The sequence below is a fragment of the Mobula birostris genome, chromosome 10, assembly GCF_030028105.1.
Source record: "Mobula birostris isolate sMobBir1 chromosome 10, sMobBir1.hap1, whole genome shotgun sequence".
Taxonomy (NCBI): domain Eukaryota; kingdom Metazoa; phylum Chordata; class Chondrichthyes; order Myliobatiformes; family Myliobatidae; genus Mobula; species Mobula birostris.
The window spans coordinates 912,191-939,921 of NC_092379.1; the positions used below are offsets into that span (position 1 = coordinate 912,191).

The 27,731-nt window shown below is 42.9% G+C and overlaps 1 protein-coding gene across 2 annotated transcripts in view; it reads right to left on the minus strand.

The window, feature by feature from the left end:
• Window positions 1-26,734, minus strand: part of LOC140203748 (galectin-9-like) — a 39,885-nt gene extending 13,151 nt beyond the window's left edge. Inside the window, exons 1-7 of one of the 2 annotated variants that reach the window (XM_072269786.1) lie at window positions 26,559-26,733; window positions 17,213-17,301; window positions 14,847-15,054; window positions 14,581-14,700; window positions 13,618-13,668; window positions 7,112-7,174; window positions 1,624-1,656 (exon numbers count right to left, since the gene is read on the minus strand). In XM_072269786.1, the coding sequence (XP_072125887.1) occupies window positions 1,624-1,656; window positions 7,112-7,174; window positions 13,618-13,668; window positions 14,581-14,700; window positions 14,847-15,054; window positions 17,213-17,301; window positions 26,559-26,588 (594 nt within the window). In that variant the 5' untranslated portion in view covers window positions 26,589-26,733. Of the gene's footprint in view, window positions 1-1,623; window positions 1,657-7,111; window positions 7,175-13,617; window positions 13,669-14,580; window positions 14,701-14,846; window positions 15,055-17,212; window positions 17,302-26,558 lie in introns of both variants that reach the window. The other variant, XM_072269787.1, reaches the window with a different exon arrangement.
• Between the last annotated feature and the right edge of the window lie 997 nt (window positions 26,735-27,731).

The following is a 27,731-nucleotide window of genomic DNA, read 5'->3' on the forward strand; positions in this document are numbered from 1 at the left end:
ATGACAGCTGAAAGGTATAGATGGAGTCAATCAGCATACAGCACAGAAAAAGGCCCTTCAGCTCATCTATTCTATGCCAAATTATTATTCTGCCACGATCCATCAACCTGTACCTGGGCCAAAGCTTCCCACACCCCTCCCGTCCACGTACTTATCCGAAATTCAAGATGTCAAAACCAAGAAGTTCCTTTCATGTTCCCCTTAAACATTTCACCTATCAGCCTTAACCCATGACCTCTAGTTCTAGAGTCACCAGTGTAGTTCTAGATGGCTGAGGTTTGTAGGGCAGGAGGGGATTACAACAATATGGAGAAATGGGATCATGGGGAAAGTTAAAAAACAAATGCAGGCACAAGACTTATAGTTGAAGGCTAAGGTTGGCTAATGGATACCTGAGTGAGATGTCAACCTACACACAGGACTGTCACTGCTCAATAATGTGGATATGAGAGACCACTGACCCAACCCACTACCTTCATCAGAGGCTAACAGACCACCAGCTCATCACACCTCCACAATCTGGCTTGGTGATCCCTTCCTTCCATTGGTTTTGGTGCAGGGAGCATTGAGCAACATGCACGGGGGTAGGGTTGTCCACAAGCTCCTGTGTTAGAGTCAAACATCACGGAAATAGGCCTTTCAGCCCATTGAGTCTGCACTGATGATCAACCACCCATTTTACACTAAACCTATTTGATTCTCCCCACTTTCCCATCTATTCCCCCACATTTCACCTTTCAGCCACACACTGGAACAATGGGCACTGTTTCCCTACACTAAGAGGTCACCTTGGTGCCCATTCAAATAGAGTACAGCAGGACAATAGCACTGCAACTCCCTGCATCAGAGACCTGGGTTCAGTCGTGACGTCTGCTCGGTCTGAATGTCTCTGTGGATTTTATACCTTCTCCTTGTGATGTGTGGGTTTTCCATGGGTGCTCTGATTTACTCCCACATCCAAAGATTGGTCACTAATTTTCCCCCAGTACATAGGTACAATCTGGGGAGGGAGGGTGGGAGTTGATAGAACGTAGGGTCAGTACAGCTGGGTGGTCAGTATGAATTTGGTGAGCACAAGGGCCTGTCTCTGTAATGTGTGACTATGGGTGAAAGTTGAACTCCTGTGCGTGTTCCCTGAGGCCATTTTGTGTGTTTCAACCTCCGTGCATGTTCAAGGCGTCACTGAGAGAAAGGCTCCAAGCCTGACTCTGGAGGTGGTGAGCTGTACAGATTCCCAAAGTACAACAGATATCCCTTCTAGACAAAGCCTGTCTTAGCCCGGTGCCACTGGACAGGCAGCTTGTCTGAATATTCCAAGCAGAAGGCCACAGGCGGTGAGCGTCTGACTCAATGGAAAATGTGTCCCAATGGTTCACTCTGTTCCTGGATGAGTACGTAGAAGGTGCAGGGTGTGATTGGCAGGGGCTGTCTCGTTGACGGGATGTATGATCTATATACAGATGGATGGGAGGAAGGAGATGGATGAGAAGGTGGAGAGGTGCAGCAAGAGGGGACGGGGAGGGACGGCGAGAGGGGTCAGGCCAAGAGGAAACAAAGAAACAACACTAATTATGGCAGAAAAGAACAAAAGGTACTTTTGCAAAAATCAAAACTAACACTAACCGGATTAGACACAGTCACTGGGGGAGATTTGCCCTGTAAAACAATTTTTGAAAAATGTTAGCACTTCCTTCCTAGATTATACTTGGCACACCACTCCAGCAAACCCACAATATCCAGATACCATCACCAGGAAGTAGAGGGAAGCAACAAGAGATTGGAATTTCCGTGAGAAATCACCCAAGATAATATTTAGAACACTTGCCAAACCAAGACACCGAAAACCACAGTAAGACCGTAAAGTTCATGAGAACCACTGCAGCTAACGCCCCCTACAGCTGGCTCTTGTGACAGCCCAAGCTTCACAGACTGGGCTCCACACCCTAGACCCTGACCATCTCCCCAACCTTTCTAATAAGGTGAGAGTTGGTGCTGACCAGAATCACAGATCCTGCCTTACATCCTGGACAGGAAGTGTTCGCACTGAGTTGAGCAACAGCTGTGTTTGAAGGATGAAGGAGCTCTCAGTGGAAGGACAGCTCGAGTCACTGCAGCTACACAGACCCAAGTTCAATCCTGACCTCAGCCGCTACCAGCATGGAGTTTGCAGAGTCTCCCTGTGACCGCATCCGCTTGCCCTGGATGCTCCAGTTCTGTCCACATCCCAAAAACTTGTGGGCTGGCAGGTTAATGGTTAGTGGCTTTCCTGTACGTTGTTTTGAGTCGGCTGGTGAGTGGCAGAATCAGGAAAAATAGATGAAACTGTGCAGAGACTAAAATTGGACTAGTGTACAATTAGTGTTACTGGGTAGTTGATAGTCAACATGAACTTGATTGGCCAAAGGGCCAGTTTCAATGCTGTTTCACTCTGTGATATCTATATCCGCACAGGAGTGATTGGACAATCATTTCTCCCCAGCACTCCTTAGCAGAGGAGTTAGTGACCATGCTAATCCATAAACCCAACCTTGGCCAAGAACAACAAAGAGGGGGAGGGCTCATTCATTATTTATTCCTAGTTTTTCTTCCTGTTATTCCATTTCTTAGAGTTTGTACAGTATGGAAACAGGCCTTCCATTCCATCAAGTCCATGCTAGCAGTTGAGCGTTCATTTTTACAGTAAGCCGAAGTTCAAAATAAATATAATGAAAAGACATATATGTCACCACATATTATCCTGAAGTTCATTTTCTTGTGGCCACTTACAGGAAAATAAACACACAATAGAAATTGTGAAAAGCTATACATAAATAAATCCTAACAAACAACCAATGTGTAAAAGAAGACAAATTATCCAAATTATTATTTTTTCTTTTATTTGCATTTTAATCTTCTTTTGCATATTGGTTGTTGTTAGGCTTTACTGATGTACAGTTTTATATGTCTGAAGGTTGTGGGATTAGTTCAGTGTTTCGGTGAGTGAAATTTTCTTCATCAGTTCGGGAGCCTGAAGTATTCTCATTCTAACCAATTTACTTTGATACTTGTAAACTTTGAATACTGTCATACGTTTTCAATCAAACAAAAATGTATTTTATGTTCTAACTGATGTATAAAAAGTTATTTTATAATCTCGCTGCACCTTAGGCTCAATTAGTCTCTCTTTTTCATTTCTATCCACCTTGGTAAAATGCCTCTGTCCTCGCCTTGACATCAAGGAAATATTCCCATTTCTCTTGCTTTTTCAACACCAAAGTCAAACTTTTCACATAGATCAGCTGCCTGTGTTGGTATCGATAGAATATTCAGAGGCAATGAGAGAGACAGCAGTTCGCACATTCTTCCTGTGACCATGAGATTATCCATGCTCGTTTCATCTCACATCCCAAATACATGTGGATCAGTGGGTGCATTGGCACCAGTGTCTAGGTGAGTGGCAGAACCTGGGGAGGATTTGATGAGAATGAATGAGAATTTGATGGCAATGTGAGAAGAATATGAGGAAAAGGAATTAGACTTTAAGGCTAGGTCATGGGTTGATGATAATCATGACCCATGGACACACTTTGAAAGATTGTACAACTCATGTTCTCTTTATTATTTATTTACTTAATATTATTTGTTTTTGTGTATTTACACAGTTTCCCTATTTTTGCACACTGGTTGTTTCTATTCTTTGTGTAGGTTTTCATTGATACTATTGTATTTCTTCCTTCTACCATGAATGCCTGCAAGAATGTGAATCCCAAGAGTAGCACATAGTGACATTAACGAAGTTTGATAATAAATTTACTTTGGACTCTGATAGGCTGATGGATCCTGTTTCCTTTTTTGTGTGCCTCTATGAAGGGTCAAGGAGGCAGTGAATCTGTAGACAATAAAGGTGATGTTTGATACTGAGAATGTGACCGTTCCCAGAAATATTAACAATGAGGAGAAGCAAATGATGGTGGTATTACTAGAACTGGAAAAAAAACAATTTGATTTGATACTTCAGGTTTCTGCTTGATGGAGATATTTCATTTTGCCTTGATTCAGATGCAATTACATCCATGCAACAAGCAGCTTTGCATTCAGGAATACCAGCAATAGGATCGAGGCTTTGTTCTGAAGCACCTTCCCCTCAACAAGCCAATAACAAGTTGAAGGAGGCTCTGCCACTGCCAAGGTGATGTTTATTTAATAAACACACAGCTATTAACTGAAAATAATTAAATTAATCACCCCAGCCTTTGCCCTCAGGTTTCTGAATTGCACATGAACACTATCTTGTTTTTTTTTAAAAAACATTTTAATAACTTTTGCTTGCACTTTTTTTGTCATTTTTTAGTAATTTTTGTGCCTTTGCATTGTACTGCTGTCATAAAACAACAAATTTCAATTGAAATGCTGGAGGAATTCAGCAGGTCAGGCATCAGTCATGGATGCAAGAAACTTCTGGTGATTTGTGCTGAGGCCTTCGTCAGGAATGATGAAAGGTCTCAGCCTGAAAGGAACTGTTTAGTGACATCGGACTCGCTGAGTCCCTCCAGCATTTCATGTGCTCAAGATTTCTAGCATCTGCTGAATCTCTGGTGTCTCAAATTTCAATTCAAATGTCTGTGACTTATTATCCCTCTCACCCCATTCTCCTGCCTTCTCCCTGTAACCTTTGACACTCTGACCAATCAAGAACCTATCAACCTCCACTTTGAATATGCCCAATGACCTGGGCTCCATTGTGGCAATGAATTCCACAGATTCACTACCCTCTGGCTAAAGAAATTCCTCATCTCTGTTCTAAATGGATATTCTTTATTCTGAGGCTGTCCCCTCTAGTCCTAGACTCCCCCACTACAGGAAACATCCTCTCCATGTCCACTCTATCTAGGCCTTTCAATATTCGATAGCTTTCAATAAGATCCCACCCTCAATTCTTCTAAACTATTCTGAGTAGAGACCCAAAGCCATCAAACACTCCTCATTAGTTAACCTTTTCATTCTTGGGATCATTCACGTGAACCTCCTCTGGACCCTCTCCAATGCCAGCGCATGTTTTCTTAGATAAAAGGCCCAAAACTGCTTACAATACTCTAAGCACAGTCTGACCAATGCCTTATAAAGCCTCAGCATCACATCCTTTGCTTTACAACCCTCTCCTCTGCTGTGATAATAAACCTGATTCTGATTGTAGGCCTGACGAGTAGGCCTCTCTCCTTTCCTTCCTCATTGGCCATTCATTCAATTTTACCGGTGTGAAGCTGCAGTTAACCCCTCCCAAGCATAAAATATTTCATTTCAAGGAAGTGATTTCCCGAGCAATCAGTTTATGAGAATACCTGCATGCAGATCAGAATTATCAAGGAGAAGATTTGCATTTTTACATCTATGCTAGCTTCAGGAAGTCTCAAAGTAACCTACAGTCAATGGAATACTTTTAAAGACAAGGTGCATTCAATTAAAGTAGAAAATGCAGCAGTGTTTCTGCCAGGCTGTGTGATGATGTCCGATTAAATGGCTTTAGAGTTGCTCACTACTAAACGTTGCCCACACACACAAAAAGTACCGCAGGAAATCTGCAGGCCATTTATGGAGGGAAATAAACACTCTCATTTTGGGCAGAGACTCTTCATTAGGACTGATGAAAATCAGAGGATCTTTTATACCCATCTGAGACAGAAAGCACGTTTAATATTTCATCCAATAGCTAGCCGTTTAATGATCTCAGCTTTTAATTTAAGTAAACTACCACAAAAAAAAAGTGGCCGGTGCGCTCTCGTAGAGCCACTGCCTCAGAGCTCCAGTCATCTGGATTCGATTCTGACCTCAGCAGCTGTCTGCGTGAAGTTTGCGTGTTCTTCCTATAACTGCACAGGTTTCCCGTGGGTGCTTCTGTTTTCTCCCACACCCCAAAGGTGTGCAGGTCTAGTGTGAACCACATGCTCTAGGTTCAATTACAGCCTCAGGGTTCTGAGCGTAATAACGGGGGCTGACACTCCCATTCATTGCTGAGCGAGTGCTGCCTTGACTGAAAGAAACATCTGTGTAACTTGACCGTTTGTTGTCTATTGCACCTGTCTGTTCCCGTTGATTCTATTACGTTTCTTGGACTTACTATGTCCGCAAGGAAACAAATCTCAGGGTTGTACATGATAACATATATGTACTTTAATAATAAATTTACTTTGAACTTTCAGACTGAACCATGCTGAACACAAAAGATCCCATTGAAAAGAGGTTCAAGTGAAGACAATATTGTGAAATGTATTTAAAATGGCTGTTCTTTAGCTGCCACATCCCCAATACTGCAAACGTGACCATACTTCAAAGATACTTCATTGGTTGTGAGGTGATTTGAGACATCCTAAACTTTGTAATTGGTGAAGCTTGTGGGTGCCAAGCCATCCCTCTAGCCACCAACCAACTCACCAAGTGAAATTGCTTGTTCTTATTTCTTTTTTTAGGCACTACATTGAAGGCCTGTGGTGAGGAGGGAGAAAAGTTGATATAATTATAATACTTCCCATCCAGAAGTGCAGCCCAGAAGCAGCTCTGAGTCAGACTCAGTTATACTCAAGCAAGGCTTTCAGTGGCTGGATGTTTAAAAAGCTCCAGATTCAGCCCATAGCTTCCATTTTCGTCAGCAGTTTTCAGTTCCATCATGGTGGTGAAGACTAAATCCTAGAACTGTTTGCAACCTCCCAAACTTGTAAAGTTCAAGTTTTATTGTCATTCAAACATACACATTTATACAGCTAAATAAAACAGTGTTCCACTGAGACCAAGGTGGAAAAACACAGTACATACACACATAGCACATACAATTACAACAGAGCACAAGGTCACTACAAAATGATATGACCACAAGTCCCTGTGTGGCACGGTCTGAATATTGACAGTGCATGGTTCATTCATTCATGGACTGATGGCCTGCTCTAATTTCCATGCTCTTGGGTACTTCAATCTTCCTTTTTACGTGTTTCACATCCAAGAGGTTACTCCCAGTGCTCACCTCTCCCTCAACACATTACAGTGATTCCCTCAATGTTGGCCACAAGCCTGCCTTTGTACAACTTACTCCAGAGACTGAGGCATTTTCCGAAAACAACAAGTTAAAAATGTTGGTACTTACAGGATTTTTGCCATATAGGCCAGGGACAGTGAAGGCAGGACTGGCACAGACTGGAGATTGGACCTAAAAGAAAATGTAATGTAGTGGAGTTTAAAACAAAGCAAACTTCTGAGAAATGCCATGTGTACACAGCAAATACAGATCTGAAAAATAAATTTAGAGTCAGCTTCTGTTGGCTTTTTGCCTTCATTCATTCCATAGTCAATATCACTTAGATCACATTTCTGATGTTTGGTCTGAACAACAACTTAATACCTTGCCACGTCTGCATTGAGTTGCTGCCATGGGACTGGCTGATAATCTGCATTAGCAAACAGGTGTACCTGATAAAGTGCTCACTGAGTGGAATTATTTACTTAACAGTAAGCCACACAAGTCAATCATTAACTCTCTCCTCAGCCTGTTCTGTTGTCCTACCTTGGAGCAGCTGGTCATTCATTCTTTTAAATTCATATTCCCGGAATCATTCTCGTGAATCTCTGAATCCTCTCCAATGTCATCACATCCTTTCTTAGATAAGAGGCACAAACTGTAGGCCTTATCAGTGCCTTATAAAACCTCAGCGTTACATCCCTGCTTTTACATTCTAGTCCTCTCAAAAACAATGCTAACATTCAGTTTGCCCTCCACACCACCGACTCAACCTGCAAGTTTACTTTTAGGGGATCCAGCATAAGGGTTCCCAAGTCTCTTTGCACTATTAATTCTATATTCTGCCATGATATTTGACCTACCAAAGCGAACCACCTCACACTTATCAGGATTGAATTCTATCTGCCACTTCTCAGCCCAGTTTTACATTCTATCAACATCCTGCTATAACCTCTGACAGCCCTCCACACTATCCATAACACCTCCAATCTTTGTGTCATCAGCAGATTTACTAACCCATTCCTCCACTTCCTCATCCAGGTCATTTATAAAAATCACGAAGAGTAAGGGTCCCAGAACAGGTCCCTGAGTCTCAAACCATCAGTCTGAGCACGTCCCTTCTCTATCATCTGCCTATCCTCCCTTTCACACTGTCTCCAAGCTTTCTCTATTTGTGAGCCAACCTCCCTTTCCTTCATCTCTTCAGATCAGTTCCCACCCCCAAGCAATTCTAGTTTAAAACCTCCCCACCAGGATATTGGACCCCCTGGGATTCAAGTGCAACCCGTCCTTTTTGTACAGGTCACACCTGCCCTAAAAGAGGTCCCAATGATCCAGAAATCTGAATCCCTGCCCCCTGCTACAATCCCACAGCCATGCATTTACCCTCCACCTCATTCTACTACTATACTCACTGTCACTCCATCAATTTAATCATCAAAATCATTGACATATAATGTAAAAAGCAGTCCGAACACTGACCCCTATGGAACACCACTAGTCACTGGCAGTCGAAAAGAAAAGGCTCCCTTTATTCCCACTCTATTCCTCCTGCCAATCAGCCAATGGTCTAGTATATTTCCTGTAATACCATGGACTCTTATCTTGTTAAGCAGCCTCATGTGTGGTACCTTGTCAAAGGCCTTCTGAAAATCCAAGCACAGATCCACTGATTCTTCTTCATCTATTCTGCTTGAAATTTCCTCAGAATTCCAACAGAGCTATCAGGCAAGATTCTCCCTTAAGGAAACCATGCTGACTTTGGCCTATTTTATCATTTGCTTCCAAGTACCCCGAGACCTCATCTTTAACAATCGTCTTCAACATTTTCCCAACCACTTAAGTCAGGCTAACTACCCTATCGTTTCCTTTCTTCTGCCTCCCTCCCTTCTTAAAGAGTGGAGCGACATTTGCAATGTTCCAATCATCCAGAAACATACCAGGATCTAGTGATAACTGAAAGATCATTAATGCCTCCACAATCTCTTCAGTTACCTCTTTCAGAACCCTGGACTGCAGTTCATCTAGTCCAGGTGACTTATCTACTTTCAGACCTTTCAGTTTCCAAAGCAGCTTCTCATCTGAATGGCACTTCAAACTTCCAGTATACTGCTAGTGTCTTCCACAGTGAAGACTTGATGAAAAATACTTATTCAGTTCATCCACCATTTCCTTATCCCCCATTACTACCTCTTCAGCATTACTTGCCATCAGTCTGATCTCTACTCTCACCTCTCTTTTACCCTTTACTAGACCAGCGGTCCCCAACCACTGGGCCGTGGACCGGTACTGGGCCGCAAAGCATGTGCTACCGGGCCATGAGGAAACGGTATGATTTGACGATATGAGTCAGCTGCATCTTTCCTCATTCCCTGTCACGCACTGTTGAGCTTGAACGCACGTGAGGTCATTACCTGCGCGTCATCCATGTCAGCGCAAGAAGGAGATCAACTCCCCGAGCTTGCAAATGACGGCAGGCTGAAAAGTATGTTTGACATAACATCTCTGCTGGCATTCTGGATCAAAGTCAAGGCTAAATATCCTGAGATAGCCATGAAAGCACTGAAAACGTTGTTTCCATTTCCAACATATCTCTACAATGACTGCAACGAAAACTAAATTGTGGAATATACTGGACATAAGGAACCCCCTTCAAGTACCGCTGTCTCTCATCACCCCTCGATGGGAACATCTTGTTGCAGGGTAACAAGCCCAGGGCGCCCACTGATTCAGCAATATTGGTGTGTTGCAATGATTTTATATATTCTTACGAGGAAAATATGTGCTGTGTGTTTAATATCCAAACGTTACTTAAAATGTTATGATGCTATTGACTTATAAGTGACTTATGTAGCCATATAACAATTAAAGCATGGAAACAGGTCATCTCTGCCATTCTAGTCCGTGCCGAACGCTACTCTCACCTAGTCCCACCGACCTGCACTCAGCCCACAACTCTCCATTCCTTTCCTGTCCATATACCTATCCAATTTTTCTTTAAATTATAATATCGAACCTGCCTCTACCACTTCTACTGGAATTTCGTTCAACACTTACTTCAAGCTCCCCTGTCGTTCCCTGATAATTGACTTATCACTACATTCATGCGAGGAAAATATGCGCTGTGTGATTAATATTAAATTCGTTAGATAAACCCTTTTAGAAACGAAATTGAGTGTATCATTTATCACCTATATTCCAGTTGTGATTAACATCCTCCCCCCCGAACAGAATTGCCAAAAACGATTTGTAGAAAATATCGGCACGCACACGCATGCACACTGGTGCCCGCGCAAGGCTTCATGGTCATTGTAGTCTTTCTCGGGGTAAACACAACGTATTTGACTGCTACTCTTGTCCGTTGGCAACCCTACCCTCCCCCCAACCGCCGGGTCGACCGGTCCACAAGAATATTGTCAATAATAAACTGGTCCGCGGTGCAAGAAAGGTTGGGGACCTCTGGTCTAGACAACAGGTTGACCCGTTGGGGCACCCTTTGAGAGAAAGGTCGTGCAGTCTGATGTGATGTGCTTTGGAAATTAAAGAACAAAGACTCCGTTTATTAAAGAAGAAAGACGCGTAGCAAGACAAATATAGCTCCTCCTCATTTAGGTATTTTCTTTTATATTATTGGCTAGCTTGTCTTCATATTTAAACATTTCCCTCCTTATGGCTTTTTTAGATGCCTTCTGTTGGTTTTTAAAAGCTTCCCACCCTTTAACTTCCCACTAATTTTGCTCTATTATATTCCTTCTCTTTTGCTTTTATGTTGTTTTTTATTTCTCTTGCCAGCTACGGATGTGTCATCCTGCTTTTAGAAGCTGCTGAGGATTGTAAATCTAGTCAGCTCCATCTTGGGTACTAGCCTACAAAGTACCCAGGACATCTTCAATTAGCAGAAAGGCAGCATCCATTATTAAGAACCCCCATGCCCTTTTCTCACTGTTACCATCAGGTAGGAGGTACAGAAGCCTGAAGCCACACACTCAGTGATTCAGGAACAGCTTCTTCCCCTCTGCCGTCCGATTTCTGAATGGACATTGAAAACTTGGACAATACCTCATTTTTGTCAATGTACAGTATTTCTGTTTTTTGCACTTAAAAAAATCTATTCAATATATGTATACTTTAATTGATTCACTGGTTTATATATTATTTTTATTTTTTCTCTTCTAGATTACAAATTGCATTGAACTGCTGCTGCTAAGTTCACAAATTTCACATCACATGCTGGTGATAATAAACCTGATTCTGATACTGACTTATTCTTCTCAGCGGTGTATCTATCCCGTGCCTTCCAAATTTCTCCTCCAACCATTGCTGTTTTGCCATCATTCCTACTGGTGTCCCCTTCTAATAAACTTGGGCCAGCTCCTCTCTCATGCATCTCTAATTCCCCTTTCTCCCCTTTAATACTGATATATCTGACTTTAGCTTCTCCCTCTCAAATTGTAACGTGAAGTCTATCATATTATAATCACTACAATCATAAGGGTTCCTTTATCTTAATGTCTGTAATCAAATCCAGTTCATTACACACCACCCAATCCAAAATAACCTTTCCCCTGGTGTGCTCAACTACAAGCTGCTCCAAAATGTCATCTTAGCATTCTACAAATTCTCTCTATTGGGATCCAATGCCAACCTGATTTTCCATACCTATCTGTATATTGAACCCATGATTATTATAACATTACCATTTTGACATGCCTTCTCTGTCTCCAGTTGTAATTCGTAGCTGATATCCCGGCTACTGTTCAGAGGTCTGTATATAACTCCCATCAGGGTCTTTTTACCTTGCAGTTTCTTAACTCTACCCACAATGATTCTGCATCTTCTGATCCTATGTCAACTCTTTTGAATGATTTGATTTATTTTTTTACCTACAGAGCCTCCTCGCCTCCTCTGTCAGCCTGCCTGTCCTTTCATTACAATATGTATACTTGGATGTAATCTCCCAACTATGACCTTCTTTCAGAAGCTCAGCAATGCCCACAATATACTGCCTGCCAATCTCTAACTGCACTATAATATCATCTACCTTATTTCGTACACTGTGTGCATTCAAATATAACACCTTCAGTTCTGTATTCTTCACCCATTTTGATGTTGCCCCCATATTACACTTCAACTCGTCCAACTGACTGAAATTCTACTGCCTGTCCTTCCTGACAGTCTCACTGCACACTGTATCTGGTTGTATGCCAACTGCCCCACCCTTATCCCTTACTTTGGCTCCTAACCATCTGCCAAATTAGCTTAAATCCTCCCCAAAGGTTCAGGTGTAACCCATACCTTCCCCAGAAGAGGAATGATCCAGAAAGCTGAAGTCCTGCCCCCTGCACCAGTTCCTCAGCCACACATTCATCTGCAAATCATCCTATTCTTAAATGTCTTAGAAATAGTGTGCTTTGACTTTTATTGATTGGGTGATTTTTGACTGACAATCAGTACATTCAGTCCCGGAGAGGTTCTTAATCGTAAAGTGTGGCAATATCTACGATCTGCCCTCCAACACATCCTTGGACTGTGTTGGTCATTGACACAAACGACACATTTCACTCTGCTTTGATGTGCATGTGTCAAAATAGTGACAAGGGAAACTTGACAAGGAGCTTCTTCACTCAGAAGATGGTGAGAGCTTAGAATGAGCTGCCAGTGGAATTGGTGGATGTGGATTTAATGTCAATGTTTAATAGAAATTCGGATAGGTACATGGATAGAGAGCTATGGTCCAGGTGCAGGTCCATGTAATTAAATGGGCCAAAGGGCCTGTTTCTGTGTTCTACGACTCTAAATAAAACTCTACAGAATCCCCCTACACAAACAGCTGGGCTGGGGCAGGCAAAGTAAATGGGAGAGGCTGAGCAGGAGCCCTGGGTGACTGGGTGGAGGTATGTCTCTACCAAAGGAGGTCTAAGGTGTCCCTTCCCTCCGCTAGCCTGCAGGTCACCCTTGGGCAAGGTGGGCTGGGGAAGGCAGAGGATAAGAACTGGGAGAGGCTGAATGGGAGCCCAGGTAGGTGGTGAGATAAAAAGGAGGGAAACGGAGTCTCCACAGCCTAGGAGTAAGGTCAGGCTTATAACAATGTTTCAAAATCCACATCCCAATTCAGGATTGTCAAGTCTTCACTAAATTCAGGCAAGGGGTCCAAGTAAGTCTCCGGTCCCTGACAACATCTGGTAATATTAACACACATGTCTACTGACTCTCAAAGGTATCTTCCCACCCTGTCATTTGTCATTTTCTTTACTCAGTTTTTCCATCTCCACTACATCTCAGCCCAAACTGTCGACTGTTATTCCTCTCCATAGATACTTCCTGACCTGCTGAGCTTCCCCTAACATTCTGTGTGTGTTACTCTGGATTCTCAGCATCTGCAGAATCTCTTGTGTTTCTGGCAATGATATTTCATGCTGATGCTCAGAAAGCTGGAGTGCCCTTGGCCAGGCTCTTCCGTTATCACTACATCACTGAGCTGTGATGCCACATCATTTCAATGAATAGTAGGACATCAAGGGAAACAGATATCTCACCAGGGAAAATGAGCTAACCTATTGTCAACAACCAAGAAGCATGCAGCTAACACTTGGCAGAAGGTATTTTACAGAACAAGGTAAAACAATGCAACTTACGGTAAAAGACTGACATGGGGTATAAGCAGGAGGAGGATACGCTGGAGTGACCTAAAACAGAAAGAGAGTCAGTGACAGACTGATGGCAACCAGGAGCAAAAACCATTGCTACAGCAAGCCCTGCTTGCTTTTACATGGTGTCCATCACACAAGCAAATATCAACAATGAGGGGCATGTTGGGGCCAGTCAAAGAGCTCAGCTTTTAAAAGAAAGGAGCAACAGCTGGTGGGGTTTGGCTGGAGACATCCACACAAGGAGAGCAGAAATCTCAGAGGGTTTGATGAAGATTGGGATGGAGAAGGACAAAGTGTTTCAAATTAATTTACAGGAGTGGGGATTGCTAGGAAAAAATGTTCATTCCCACCCCTAAAGATATTGCAGTCTCCTTCAGAACCTTTTCCCTGAAGGATATTGTGATAAAAATCTGGTTTACAAGACACCAGTTTCATGGGAACTATTGGTAACAGGACGTTGTTCTAAACCTACATAATACAGTCAACTCAAATTAACTTCCACAGCCGTTGTTGTGGGTTTTGAATTGAGGATATTTTGCACAGACCTCAGGATTACTGAAGTAGCAACAGTATTTTTCCTGCACAGAGAGTGGTGGGTGTATGGAACACGCTGCTGAGGTCAGTGCTTGAGGCTGATACAATACAAACATTTAAGAAACTCTTAGACAGGTACACAGATTAAAAAACAAATGCAGGGTTATTGGCTGTGTCAAATGGAAGGATTAGATTGATTATTGAACAGCAGAAAATCATGGGGCAAAGAGTCCTGTGTTAAATTGAGACCTGAAGGTCTGGCTTTCTGTTATGTGATGTAGCTGGCTGTGAAAATTGGCAAACAAACTCCATCATGGGCAGAGAGAGCTCCGAAGAGCAGTGGTGGTCCCAGCTGCCTCGGTCTCTGCATTCCACACTTGGTTTGGGCTTGACAAGCAGCTGTGTGCTACCTACATTTGGGTTCTTAAAAGTGATGGTGTTCACATGAACATCTCCCGAAATCTTCAGAGTGTCCACTCTGGTCAGGGGCAGCCTGTGGTTGTATTGCAGGAAGTGTTGCCCATTCACAGAAAGCTGTGGAAGATAGAAAGGTTATTTACAACACCTCAAATCATAGAGCTGAACAGCATGGAAACAAAACAGGCCCTTTGGCCCATTGAGCCCTTGCTGACCATTAATACTGGTTATGCTGCAGTTGGAACTGAGGCCATTGCTCATACCTGGAAACCATAGTACTGTGTTTTAAAGATCAGCTCAAAGTACGTCCCAGCATTGATGGGAATCTGCTGTTTCCTCTCTTCGGATCCCCAGCGTTCACGCTCCAGCGTATTGCAGACCACAGCAGATTCATCGTAGCGAATGTTGAAGTGAAAGGCAATGTCAGATCTCGGCTTCTCGCAGGAGCCACACATGAAATCCACAGCAAACCTGCAGAACAAAGTTCAGACAGTGAGCCTCCTTTGTCTGTAGACCTCCAACAGTCTGTGTCACCAGAGTAGCCGGTGAACCAGTCATGACGGAAACATGGTCTTAACTGAAAGCTGTTGTGAAAGTTTGAAAGGAATATCTGTGGACTTAAAAAAGTTGATGTGCACTACTGGTATTGGCTTATTATTGTCACTTGTTCAAAGTTCAAAATTCTAAGTAAATTTATTATCAAAGTGGATATATGTCACCAGATATAAGCCTGAGATTCACTTCTTTGCAGGTAAACTCAAAAAATCCTAAATTACCATAAAAAAATCAATGAAAGACTGCACCAGCTGGGTGTTTAACCAGTGTGCAAAAGACAAGATAATGTGCAAACACGCAAAGATATTAATAAATATCTAAGTAATAAATATCTAGAACATGAGATGAAGAGTTCTTGAAAGTGAGCCCTTAGGTTATGGGAACATTTCAATGATGGAGTAAGTGAATTTGAGTGAGGTTATCCCCTTTGGTTCTGATGATTAAAGGGTAATAACTATTCCTGAACCTGGCAGTGTGGGTCCTGAGGCTCCTGTCCTGTACCTTCTTCCTAATGACAGCAGTGAGAAAAGAGCATGACCTGGGTAGTGGGGGTCCCTGCAATAATGCTCCGTGTAGATGTGCTCAATAGTGGAGAGAGCTTTATCCGGGATAGACTGGGCCATATCTACTACATTTTGTAGGATTTTTCATTTAAGGGTATTGGTGTTTTCCTATCAGGCTGTGATGCAGCCAGTCAATATAATGCCCATGTGCATACTGTTCCTACAGATCAGATCATTACACAGTGCACTAAGGTAGAACAAACAAGTTAAAACGATAATGAAGCAGAGTAAATTCTGCATTAAATTGCAATAAATTGGGCGGGGGGGGGCAGGGGGCTACTGCACAGGACCGAAAGAAGATACAGGAAGTTGTAAAATTAGTCAGCTCCATCTTGGGTACTAACCTCCGTAGTATCCAAGACATCTTCAAGGAGCAGCGCCTCTGAAAGTTGTGGACGCCCACAACTCAGGGTGTGCCCTCTTCTCATTGTTATCACCGGGAAGAGGTACAGAAGCCTAAAGGCACACACTCAATGATTCAGGAACAGCTTCTTCCCTTCTGCCATCCCATTTCTAAATGGACATTGAACCCATGAACGCTACCTCTTTTTTTTAATATTATTTCTGATTTTGCACTACTCTTAACTTAACTATTTAATATACATCCAAACGTTTGTATATGTACTTACTGTAATTGATTTATATTTTTTCTCTACATTATCATTTATTGCATTGAACTGTTGCCACTAAGTTAACAAATTTCATGACATAGGCCATTGATTTTAAACCTGATTCTGATTGAGAAGTATTAAAGGCCATTAGAAAAAGTGCAATTCAGGTAAACAATAAAGTGCACGATTATTACAAGGTAGATTGTGAGGTCAAGAGTCCACCTTATCTTACAAGAGGTAGTGATTTCTTTTGTGTCCAGGTAGATGTCTTTCTTATATTTGTAACTTAAAAACTGAATTGTCAGCTCTCCTAAGAAAGGTCATTGACCTGATACGTCAACTTTGTTTCTCTCTCCACAGATGCTACCTGACCTCATGAGTGCTTTCAGCATTCTCTATAATTATTTCAGGTTTCCAGCATCTGCAGTGTTTTGATCTTGGCTCAGTACTCAGGTCAGTAAATCACTTGACGCTGTTTAATAACAAACATCTGAGTGGGTCAGGAAGTATTGGGATTGGAATGGACATTGGAAGAGAAACGTTAGGAAAGCAAAACAAAGCCCGCAGATTCCTTAACTCTGAAACATAAGCAAACAAAATGCTGGAAACACAAGATTATTTAGCACCTGTGGAGAGGGAAAATAGAGTTAATGTTCCAGTCAAAAATGGATTGATTCATTTCAAATCAATCTACAGTGCGTGTTAGAAATTGAATATATTCTAACCTACAAAGACCAAATGATGGAGAAAATGTGTTCAAATGGTGGATCAGACTCGATGGGCTGAATGGCCTTATTCTGCTCCTATGTCTAGCTGGCAACGATTAGGAGGCCTGAACTTGTGCAGTGAAAAATCTTGCAACCTTTTAAGCCTGGACTGTCAAAGATCTAGTTATCTTACCTCTTTGCATGTCCTGGCACCTGTCCTTGAATTACAACCAGCTTCCCATCTTGAAGTCCACCAAATATACTTCCTGTGAAGGGGATAATCTGAAAGAAGGAATAAATATGCTTAGAACACTTAAAGGCCCCCATATTTCCTCATGATTGTCGTGTGAACATCATCCTCCTCAAAATTACCATTTCCAATGTTCCTCTCAATATATCTCTCCTGTCCCATAAAACATTTGCATACCAACTGATGGCAATCTCGTTGCCAATGAAACATCATCAATAAACAATTGGAGAAGAGGTTGGTTGTGATGTCAACACTTTGGTTACTCATTACCATGAGCAAGTAGATAAACAAAACATTCAATTTAAGAATTAGAGAGTTAGGGGGAATTTCTTGAGCTAGAAAGTGTTGAATCTGTGGAATTCATTAGCACAGATGGCTGTGGAAACCAGGTCATTGAGTACATTTAAAGCAGAGGTTTATAGTTTGTTAATTAGTCATGGCATCAAAGGTTACGGATCGAAAGCAGAAAAATGGGGTTGAGAACGATAATAAATCAGCCATGATGGAATGGTGGAGCAGATTCAATGGGACAAGTGGCCTAATTCTGCTCCTATGTCAAGACGCATTGCTCATATGTTACAGAAGATAAGAAATTGAAGCAAGATTTGGACATTCACCCAATGATATTCCTTCAATTATTCAATAGGATCACTGCAGATCTATTACTTCAGTGTCATTTTTCTGCACTAACCCCAGATTTCTTCATTCCCTTAATATCTAAATGTTTACCTATCTGTCTTGAATATACTAGGCCACCTCTCAGGTAGAGAAATTTAAAGATTCACCACCCTTTTGTGACCATTCTCCTATGGCCCACTCTCCTCTGTCAGGTTCCTGCTTCTTCAGCTCCTTACCTTTTCCAACTATCACCTCCCAGCTCCTCACTTCATCCTTCCTCACCCCCATCCACCTACCTTCCTCCTCATCTGGCTTCACCTATCACCTTCCAGCTTGTACTCCTTCCCCACCTTCTTAACTGGCTTCTGCCCCCTTCCTTTTCACTCATGATGAAGGGTCTCATCCCATATCAGCTCTTTATTCCTTCCCATTGATGCTGCATGGCCTGCTGAGTTCCTTCAGCATTTTGTATGTGTTGCTGTGTAAATATAATCTTTTGCATACAGGTCTGTGAGGTGGAAATTGATGGATGAAAATTCCCAATTAACTACCGCCTCTGAAAGTGGATAAAAGATTCTCCCATTGTCTTTTACTGTTAATTCAGGTTGTGGGTGCTTTCACAATCTATGTAGGAAATCTGACGGTTGGTATTGTACTTTGCCTGGGCTTGAACTCACTTTTACCTGTGTCCCCTCCATTACCCGTCAGATCTGGCTTTTCAAGAAATTCCAACGTTCCCCTTCAAGAAGCACTTGGTGGAGCATTAATAAAGTCCATCGCAAGATCCCCTTCCCTTATTCTGTCAGCTGCTCCATGGAGTTTTGAACACGTTGCATCTGCTTTGGCACATCATTTTCTTGCCATCCATCAAATACCTATATGGGTAATCCCATCCACCAGTAAAAAATTTTACTCCTCATGTATGTGAAGGATGTAAGAAATAAATTCAATTCAATTCAATTCCTGGTCCGTATGCGTCTCTGCCTTGTTGATTCAAGTGTTTCATCAGATGCCTCTTAGACGTGATTGTATCCGCCTCCACCACTTGTTCCGCTTACAAGGGTAAGTGCTGGGGGGGAGATCGGCGGGAAGGGCTGTGGGGGATGAATGGACAAGGGAGTCGCTTAGGGAGCAATCCCTGCGGAAAGCAGAAGGGGGGTGGGAGGGAATTGCATTCAGGGCCCCAGACAATCCTTCTAGGTGAGACGACACTTCACCTGTGAGTCAGCTGGGGTGATATACTGCATCCGGTGTTCCCAGTGTGGCCTTCTATATATTGGCAAGACCCGACGCAGGCTGGGAGACCATTTCGCTGAACACCTATGCTCTGTCCGCCAGAGAAAGCAGGATCTCCCAGTGGCCACACATTTTAATTCTACATCCCATTCCCATTCTGATATGTCTATCCACAGCCTCCTCTACTGTAAAGATGAAGCCACACTCAGGTCGGAGGGACAACACCTCATATTCCGTCTGGGTAGCCTCCAATCTGGCGGCATGAATATTGTTCTGTTAATGCCCCTCCTCCCCTTCACACCCCATCCCTTATTTATTTATTTTATATATTTTTTTATTTTTTCCCATTTTTTTCCTCTCTTTTTTTCTCCCTCTGTCCCTCTCACTGTAACTCCTTGCCTGCTCTCCACCCTCCGGGCTCCCCTCCCCCCCCTTTCTCCCCTGGCTTCCCGTCCCATGATCCCTTCCCTTCTCCAGCTCTAGATCCACCCCTCCCCTCCTGTCTTCTCCTATCATTTTGGATCTCTCCCTCCCCCCTCCCACTTTCAAATCTCTTACTATCTCTTCTTTCAGTTAGTCCTGACGAAAGGTCCCGGCCCAAAACGTCGACTGTACCTCTTCTTATAGATGCTGCCTGGCCTGCTGCGTTCACCAGCATTTTTATGCGTATTGCTTGAATTTCCAGCATCTACAGGTTTCCTCGTGTCTGAGTAATCTATCAACTTCTGCTTTAAGTATACCGATAGCTAGGCTTTGACCACAGTCTGTGGCAGAGCATTCCACAGATTCACCACTCTCTGGCTAAAAGAATTCCTCCTTACTTCTGTTCTAAAAGGTCACCCGTCAATTTTGAGGCTGTGCCCTCTAGATAACCCCACCAGAGGAAACATTCTCTCCACATCCACCTTATCTAGTCCTTTCAATATTTGGTAGGTTTAAATGAGATCCCCACGCATTCTTCTAAATTCCAGTGAGTACAGGCCCAAAGCCGCCAAATGCTCCACAGATGTTAACCCCTTCATTCCCAGAATCATCCTCATGAACATCCTCTGGTCTTTCTCCAATAACAACATATCCTTTCTCAGATATAGGGTCCAAAACTGTTGACAGTACTCCAAGTGCAACCTGACTTGAGTCTTATAAAGGCTCAGCATTAACTCCTTGTTTTTATATTCTATTTCCCTTGAAATAAATACAAACACTGCATTTGCCTTCTTTACTGAAGATTCAACTTGTAAATTAACCTTTTGGGTGTCTTGCACAAGGACTCCTCAGTCTCTCTGCACCTTTGATGTTTGAATTTTCTCCCCATTTAGACAATACCTGAACTATCGTTCCTTTTACCAAAATGCATTATACATTTCCCAACTGTATTCCATCTACCTCTGTTTTGCCCAGTGTTCAAGTTTATCTAAGTCCTGTTGCAATCACATTACTTCCTCGGCACTATCTACTCTTCCACCTATCCTCGCATCATCAAAGGACAAAGGAGAGGCAGTGGATGACATTTCCTTATCTCTTCAGCCACCTCTTTCAGGACTCTAGGATGTAATCCATCTGGTCAAGGTGACTTAGCTACCTTAAGACCTTTCAGTTTGCCCAGCACTTCTTCCTCTGTAATAGCAAGGTCAGGGCATGAACAGATACAGGGAAAGGTATGGGGACTTATTCCTTTGTAATTCATGGTCAGGGCATGAAGAGACACAGGGAGAAGACAGGAGCTTGGGGCTGAGAGGAAAATTGGATCAGCCATGATGAAATGGTGAAGCAGACTCAATGGGCCAAATGGCCTAATTCTGCTCCTTTATCTTATGATCTTATAATAAATTAAAAAGTAAATAAATAATATGGAGGTCGTATCTTGAAAAATCAGACTCTTTGTACTAAAATAAATGCAATTTAGCATCACACATCTTCCATGTGCCTTATCTCATCTTCCCATGTTTGCTCTGTGCATGAGGCTTCACATTTCCTGCTCTGTGTGAAGGTGCGTCCCCCCCATATACATATTTACTGAGTCCCATTCTCCTGCCAGATTAATTTTAAACCCACCTTAGCAGCACTGGCACACCTCCCTACAAGGATGTTGGACCCATTCCAACTCACATGCAACATGTTCACCTTCCCTGGAAATGTCCCGAGTAACTCAGAAATCTAAAGCCTCTCCAACTATATCATTTGTTTAGCTGCACATTCGTGTGAGCTATGCTCCCATTTGTGTGTAGCAAAAGTTTTATCAGCACAAGTACACATGTGCACAGGTAAAATAAATACCTTACTTGCAATAGCAACACCAGAATCAGGTCAGGAGCTTTCACTGTTTTGAATGGATGCCCTTCAATCCTGAGAGTGTGCCCTCCTGTCCTGAATTCTCCCACCATGGGAAACATCCTTTCCACATCTACTCAGGTTTCAATGAGATCCCCCTTATCCTTCTAAATTCCAGTGAGTACAGACGCAGAGCCATCAAACGTTCCTTGTATGATAACCCTTTCATTCCTGGAATCATCCTTGTGAACCTCCTCTGGACCCTCTCCAATGCCAGCACATCTTTTCTAAGATGAGGAGCCCAAAACTGTTCACAATACTCAAGGTGAGGCCTCACCAGTATCTTATAAAGCCTCAGCATCACATCCCTGCTCTTGTATTCTGGACCTCTTGAAATGAATGCTAACATTGCACTTGTCTTCCTCACCACTGACTCAACCTGAAAGTTAACCTTCAGGGTGTTCTGCACAAGGACTCCCAAGTCCCTTTACATCTCAGATTTTTGGATTTTCTCTCTGTTTAGAAAATAGTCCACACATTTATTTCTGCTACCAAAGTGCATGACCATGCATTTTCCAACATCGTATTTCATTTGCCACTTTCTTGCCTATTCTCCTAATCTGTCTAAGTCCTTCTGCAGCCTACCTGTTTCCTCAACACCACCTGCCCCTCCACCAATCTTCGTATCATCTGCAGACCTGGCAACAAAGCCATCTATTCCATCATCTAAATCATTGATATATAGCATAAAAAGAAGTGGTCCTAACACCAACCCCTGCAGAACACCCCTAGTCACTGCCAGCCAACCAGACAAAGATCCTTTTATTCTCACTTGCTGCCTCCTTCCAATCAGCCAATGCTCTAACCATGTTAGTAATTGTCCTGTAATACCAAGGGCGCTTAACTGGTTAAGCAGCCTCATGTGTGGCACCTTATCAAAGGCCTTCTGGAAGTCTAAATATACAACATCCACTGCATCCCTTTTATCTATCCTACTTGTAATCTCAAAGAATTCCAACAGGTTCATCAGGAAGGATTTTCCCTTAAGGAAACCATGCTGATTTTGTCCTATCTTGTCCTGTGTCACCAAGTACTCCATCACCTCATCCTTAACAACTGACTCTAACTGCCACTGAGGTCACACTAACTGGTCTAAAAGTTCCTTTCTGCTGCCTTCCTCCTTTTGTAAAGAGTGGAATGACATTTGCAATTTTCCAGTCCCCTGACACCATGCCAGAGTCCAATGATATTTGAAAGATCATTGCTAATACAGTCACAATCTCTAACACTCTTTCCCTAGGGTTCATCTGGTCTGGGTGTTTATGTACCTTTAGGTCTTTCAGCTTTTTGAGCACCTTCTGTCTTGTAATAGTAACTGCACCCACTTCTCTCCCTTCACACACTATAACATCTGGCACACTGCTGGTGTCTTCCACAGTGAAGACTGATGCAAAATACTCATTTAGTTCATCTGTCATCTCCTTGTCCTGTTATTATTTCTCCTGACTCATTTTCTAGCGATCCTATATCCACTCACATCTTTTACTTTTTACATATTTGAAAAAGCTTTTACTATCCACTTCGATATTATTTGCTAGCTTGCTTTCATTTTTCATCTTTTCCCTTCTAATGATTCTTTTAGTTGCTCTCTGTAGGTTTTTAAAAACTTCCCAATCCTCTATCTTCCCATTAATTTTTCCTTTGTGGTATGCAGAGCATTCCACAGATCCACTAGTCTCTGGCTAAAATAATTATTCCTTACTTCTGTTCTAAAAGGTTACCCCTCAATTTTGAGGCTGTGCCCTCTAGTCCTGGATACCCTCACCATAGGAAACATCCTCTCCACAACCACTTTATCTAGTCCTTTCAATATTCAGTAGGTTTTAATGAGATCCCCCTGCATTTTTCTAAATTCCAGTGAGTACAGGGCCAAAGCTCCAACCTTTCCCCATATGTTAAGCCCAGCATTCTTGGAATCATCCTTGTAAATCTCTTCTGTACTCTTTCCAATGACAACACATCTTTTCTGAGATATGGAGCCCAGGACTGTGGACAATACTCCAAGTGCGCCTGACTGGTGTCTTATAAAAGCCTGAGCATTATCTCCTTGTCTTTATGTTCTATTCCCCTTGAAACAAATGCCAACATTGCATTTACCTTCTTTACCACAAACTCAACTTGTAAATTAACCTTCCGGAAGTCTTGCATGAGGGCTCACAAGTCCCTCTGCACCTCTGATGTTTGAAGTTTCTCCCCATCTGGATAATAGCCTGCACTACTGTTCCTTTTACCAAAATGCATTATCATACATTTCCCAACACTGTATACCATCTGCCACTTTTTTGACCATTCTTCCAATTTGTCTAAGTCCTTCTACAATTGCATTGCTTCCTCAGCACTACCTACCCTTCCACTTATCTTCATATCATCTGCAAACTTTGCCACAAAACCATCAATTTCATTAACTAAGTCACTGTAAAACAATGTGAAAAGTAGTGGTCCCAGTCCTGACCCCTGAGGAACCCCACCAGACACCAGCAGCCAACCAGAAAAGGCCCTCTTATTCCCACTCGTTGCCTCAACTATTCCACTATCCATTCTGGCACTTTTCCTGTAATGCCATAGGACTTTATCTTGTTAAGCAGCCTCATGTGTGGCACCTTATCATGTGCCTTCTGAAAATTCAAGTAAATGTCATCCACTGCCTCTCCTTTGTCCACTCTGTTTGTTACTTCCTCAAAGAACTCTAACAGATTCATCAGATGAGATTTCCCTTTACAGAAACCATGCTGACCTTGATTTATTTTATCATTCATCTCCAAGTACCCTGGAAACTCATCCTTCTCCCCCCCCCCCGCCCCTTCCAACAGGCAGTAGATACAAAAGCCTGACAGCACATTCCACTGGGTGCAAGGACAGGTTCTACCCTGCTGGAATGATGACTGTTGAATGATGGATTTCTGTCATCACAACCTACCTTGTTAGACCCTTACCCCTCATTGTCTGACATAATACTCGTTCTTGGTAATACTAAGTCAATGCACTAATCTGATGAAATGACTTTCCAGTGTAGTCAGTACATATGATAATAAACTAACTTACCTATTATCACCCTGGTTAGCTTTCTTCATTTATTTGTGAAAACTTTTAGGATGCTCCTAAATTTTATCTGCAAAAAAATGTCATGTTCACACCTGATTTCCCTTAGTACTCATCATTTGATCCTTGCTACTTATTCCTGCCATGCCCCTCTTTCCTTTTCCGCACTCTCTCTCCTCATCCAGGGTTCCCTCTACAAGCCAGCTTAGCCCTTCACTCGGACAGCAACTCTGTCTATCACACTTTTATAAGACTCCCACTTGGAAAATGTCTCTCTCAATCAACTTTGACCATTCCTGCTTAATGCCTTCAAAATTAGCCTTGCCTAATTCAGGACTATAACTTGACTTCAGTAATAAAGTGCCGAACTAAGTTTTCCAAAAAAATAATAGACTGGGGTTCTGAACACTTTCAAAAGAACATATTGGCAATGACAATGTCAACCATACAAATTTAGCAAAGTCTCACCAAGATTCCAAGGATTAGACATAAGAATTTGAAGTTTGCATTCCCAGGAATAAAAGAAATGACGGGTTAATTTGATCGAGTTGTTTAAAAGGTTGAATAGGATACATAGTGAGAAGGTCTTTTTTCACAATTGGGTAAGTCCAGATCAAAAGGAGGCAGGTTTAAAATCATAAGTGGTCCCATTCGAAAACAAACGGATATTTTAGAATTTCCTGAGAAAAATAATAATTTCCGATCTGAAAACAATACATTGTTGCTCGGTCCAAAATTGCATTCTTTGGCAGCCAAAAGGAGTAGGCGAAGTTTAGGGACAGATCAGCCATGTCTGCAGACTTCCCACCACTCCCGGAAGTTCTGGAGTCTCCTGCATATTAATAGTGGCTCCCTGATACCCGCAAATTATATACAATATCACGGAAATCAATTTTTTTGATAGCGAGCGAGAGAAAAGCAAGAGAGAGCGCGCGAGCGACCACGAAAGAGAGAGAGAGAGAGCGCGCGCGCGCCATGGCAGAGTGTTCCAAAAAAAAATAAAACGTACGTCACCCCAGACTACACTAAAGTGTACCCCTGCCTAATAGGGGTCAAAAATAATGACAGTGTTGCTCGCCGCACTGTTTGCAACAATGACTTTTCTATTGCCCGTGGTGGGTTAAGACTGTAAAAGACATGTTGAGGTGAGTTTAACAGGTGTCATTCATTTATTAACATAGCTAACATCATTTAAACTAGCTGGCCAGCTACTAAGGAGCTACTCTATTGTCGACATCCCACCTCTCTCGGAAGTCTCCCGCAAATTGATGGTGCTACAGGATGGGATGTCTGTGTCTGCAATAAAGAGCGTGCAAAGACAAAATGGCTACTCTTTTGGGTAACACACATCAAAGTTGCTGGTGAACGCAGCAGGCCAGGCAGCATCTCTAGGAAGAGGTACAGTCAGTTAGTCCTGACGAAGGGTCTCGGCCCGAAACGTCGACTGTACCTCTTCCTAGAAATGCTGCCTGCCTGCCTGCCTGCTGCGTTCACCAGCAACTTTGATGTGTGTTGCTTGAATTTCCAGCATCTGCAGAATTCCTCGTGTTTAACTCCTTTGCGTGCTGGCCACCCCTCTGTTAAGAGTTCCTTTCACACTCACCACCATTTCCATTCCAAATGGCTCATCTCACTCCCTCCGAGTCTCCCACGCCCTCACTTTCTCAGTTCCCCTCAATTTTATCGTCCCTCTTATTCTCCCAGTCCCTCTCATTCTCCTTCACTTGCAGTTTGTCTTACTCTCTCTCCCCCCTCCCTCCCTCCCTCCCTCCAGTCCACCTCGATGGCCCATTCCCCTCATTCTCCCAGTCCCCCCGCCTCTCTCCCTCGCTGTACACCCTCGCGTCCTCCACTCTCCGCCATTATCTGCAACCTCTCACCAAAAGCTCTTCCCCTTACCCCTTCCCCTCTCCCCCCATCATTGTCTCAAGCTTCCTGTCCCCCACCCCCAAAACAAGAGAAATACTGAAAGAAACAAGCAGATACTGTCAGGAAAAAACGACCAAATAGCGAACGAGCGGCCGAGGACCCGCTACCGGTCTAATCGGGCGGGTCTTCTGGGTCCTACCGGGTTGTAGATCGGCTGTTGTTCCATCATCTTGCTGGTTCTCAGGCTACCTCTGCTCCGGACAGTGTGGGACAGAAAGAGTGATGCGAAAGACAGGCGAACTAACAACAGGAAATACTTAGAATGAGGCAGTCACCTCCGCCCCGAGCCAGAATAGAAACCCCAGTTAGTTTCGTTTCTTCAAACTGACTCTCGCTGGTCAGTTCCCAATCTCTCCCCCTCCCCCTCCCCCCCCCCCCCCACGCACTACAAAAATCGCACCTTTGCATTTTATTTTACGAACGTGTTCAAGTACGGGTCTGACAGTTCCCCTTTAGAGATGCTGCCTGGCCTGCTGCGTTCACCAGCAACTTTGATGTGTGTTGCTTGAATTTCCAGCATCTGCAGAATTCCTCGTGTTTAAGTTCCCCGTTAATTTCCACTTAACCCGCGAGTTTTCGACTCTCACTCCCAAGGGAAAGCAGGATTTTGCGTTGCTGTACCGTTCAGCAAATTTAGAGAGTTACGTTTAGTCCCTCTCTCCCCTCCACCCCACTCCCGTTCTCTCCTCATCTCCCTCTCCCTGACTCTCACTCTCTCCTTGTCTCTTTTCCAACTCTTAGCGCTTGTCACAGCCCAGCCTGAGAAGATTCCCACCTTGCGCAAAGATATTACCTCTTCTCATACCCTTCAAGATCCTTTCACATCCATCATAGCATTTACCCCAGTGCTGGTCCAGACAAATGCATTTTTAAAATCCCACCATTATCTACTCTCAAGGTTGTAGACCTATTCTAGCACTAAGTTCTCAAAACATTGATGTGGACTAATGTGTACCTCCTTTCTTACATCCCAGACTAACACCATTTTGTCTTTCAAACTTCAAAGTTCAAAGTAAAGTTTATTATCAGATACAACTCTGAGATTCTTTTTCTGCGGGCATGCTTAGCAAATCTATAGAACAATAACTAAACAAGACCTGAAAACTGTAAACGAATTGTGCAAGTGCAGATAATAAATACATAGCAATAAATAATGAGCATGAAATAACAAGATACAGGAATCCATAAATGAGTGGGGGTATTCCCTTTTGTTCATGAGCCTGATGGTTGAGGGGTAGTAACTGTACTTGAACTTGGTGGTGCCAGACCAGAGACATCAGCACCTTCTACCTGATGGCAACAACGAGAAAGG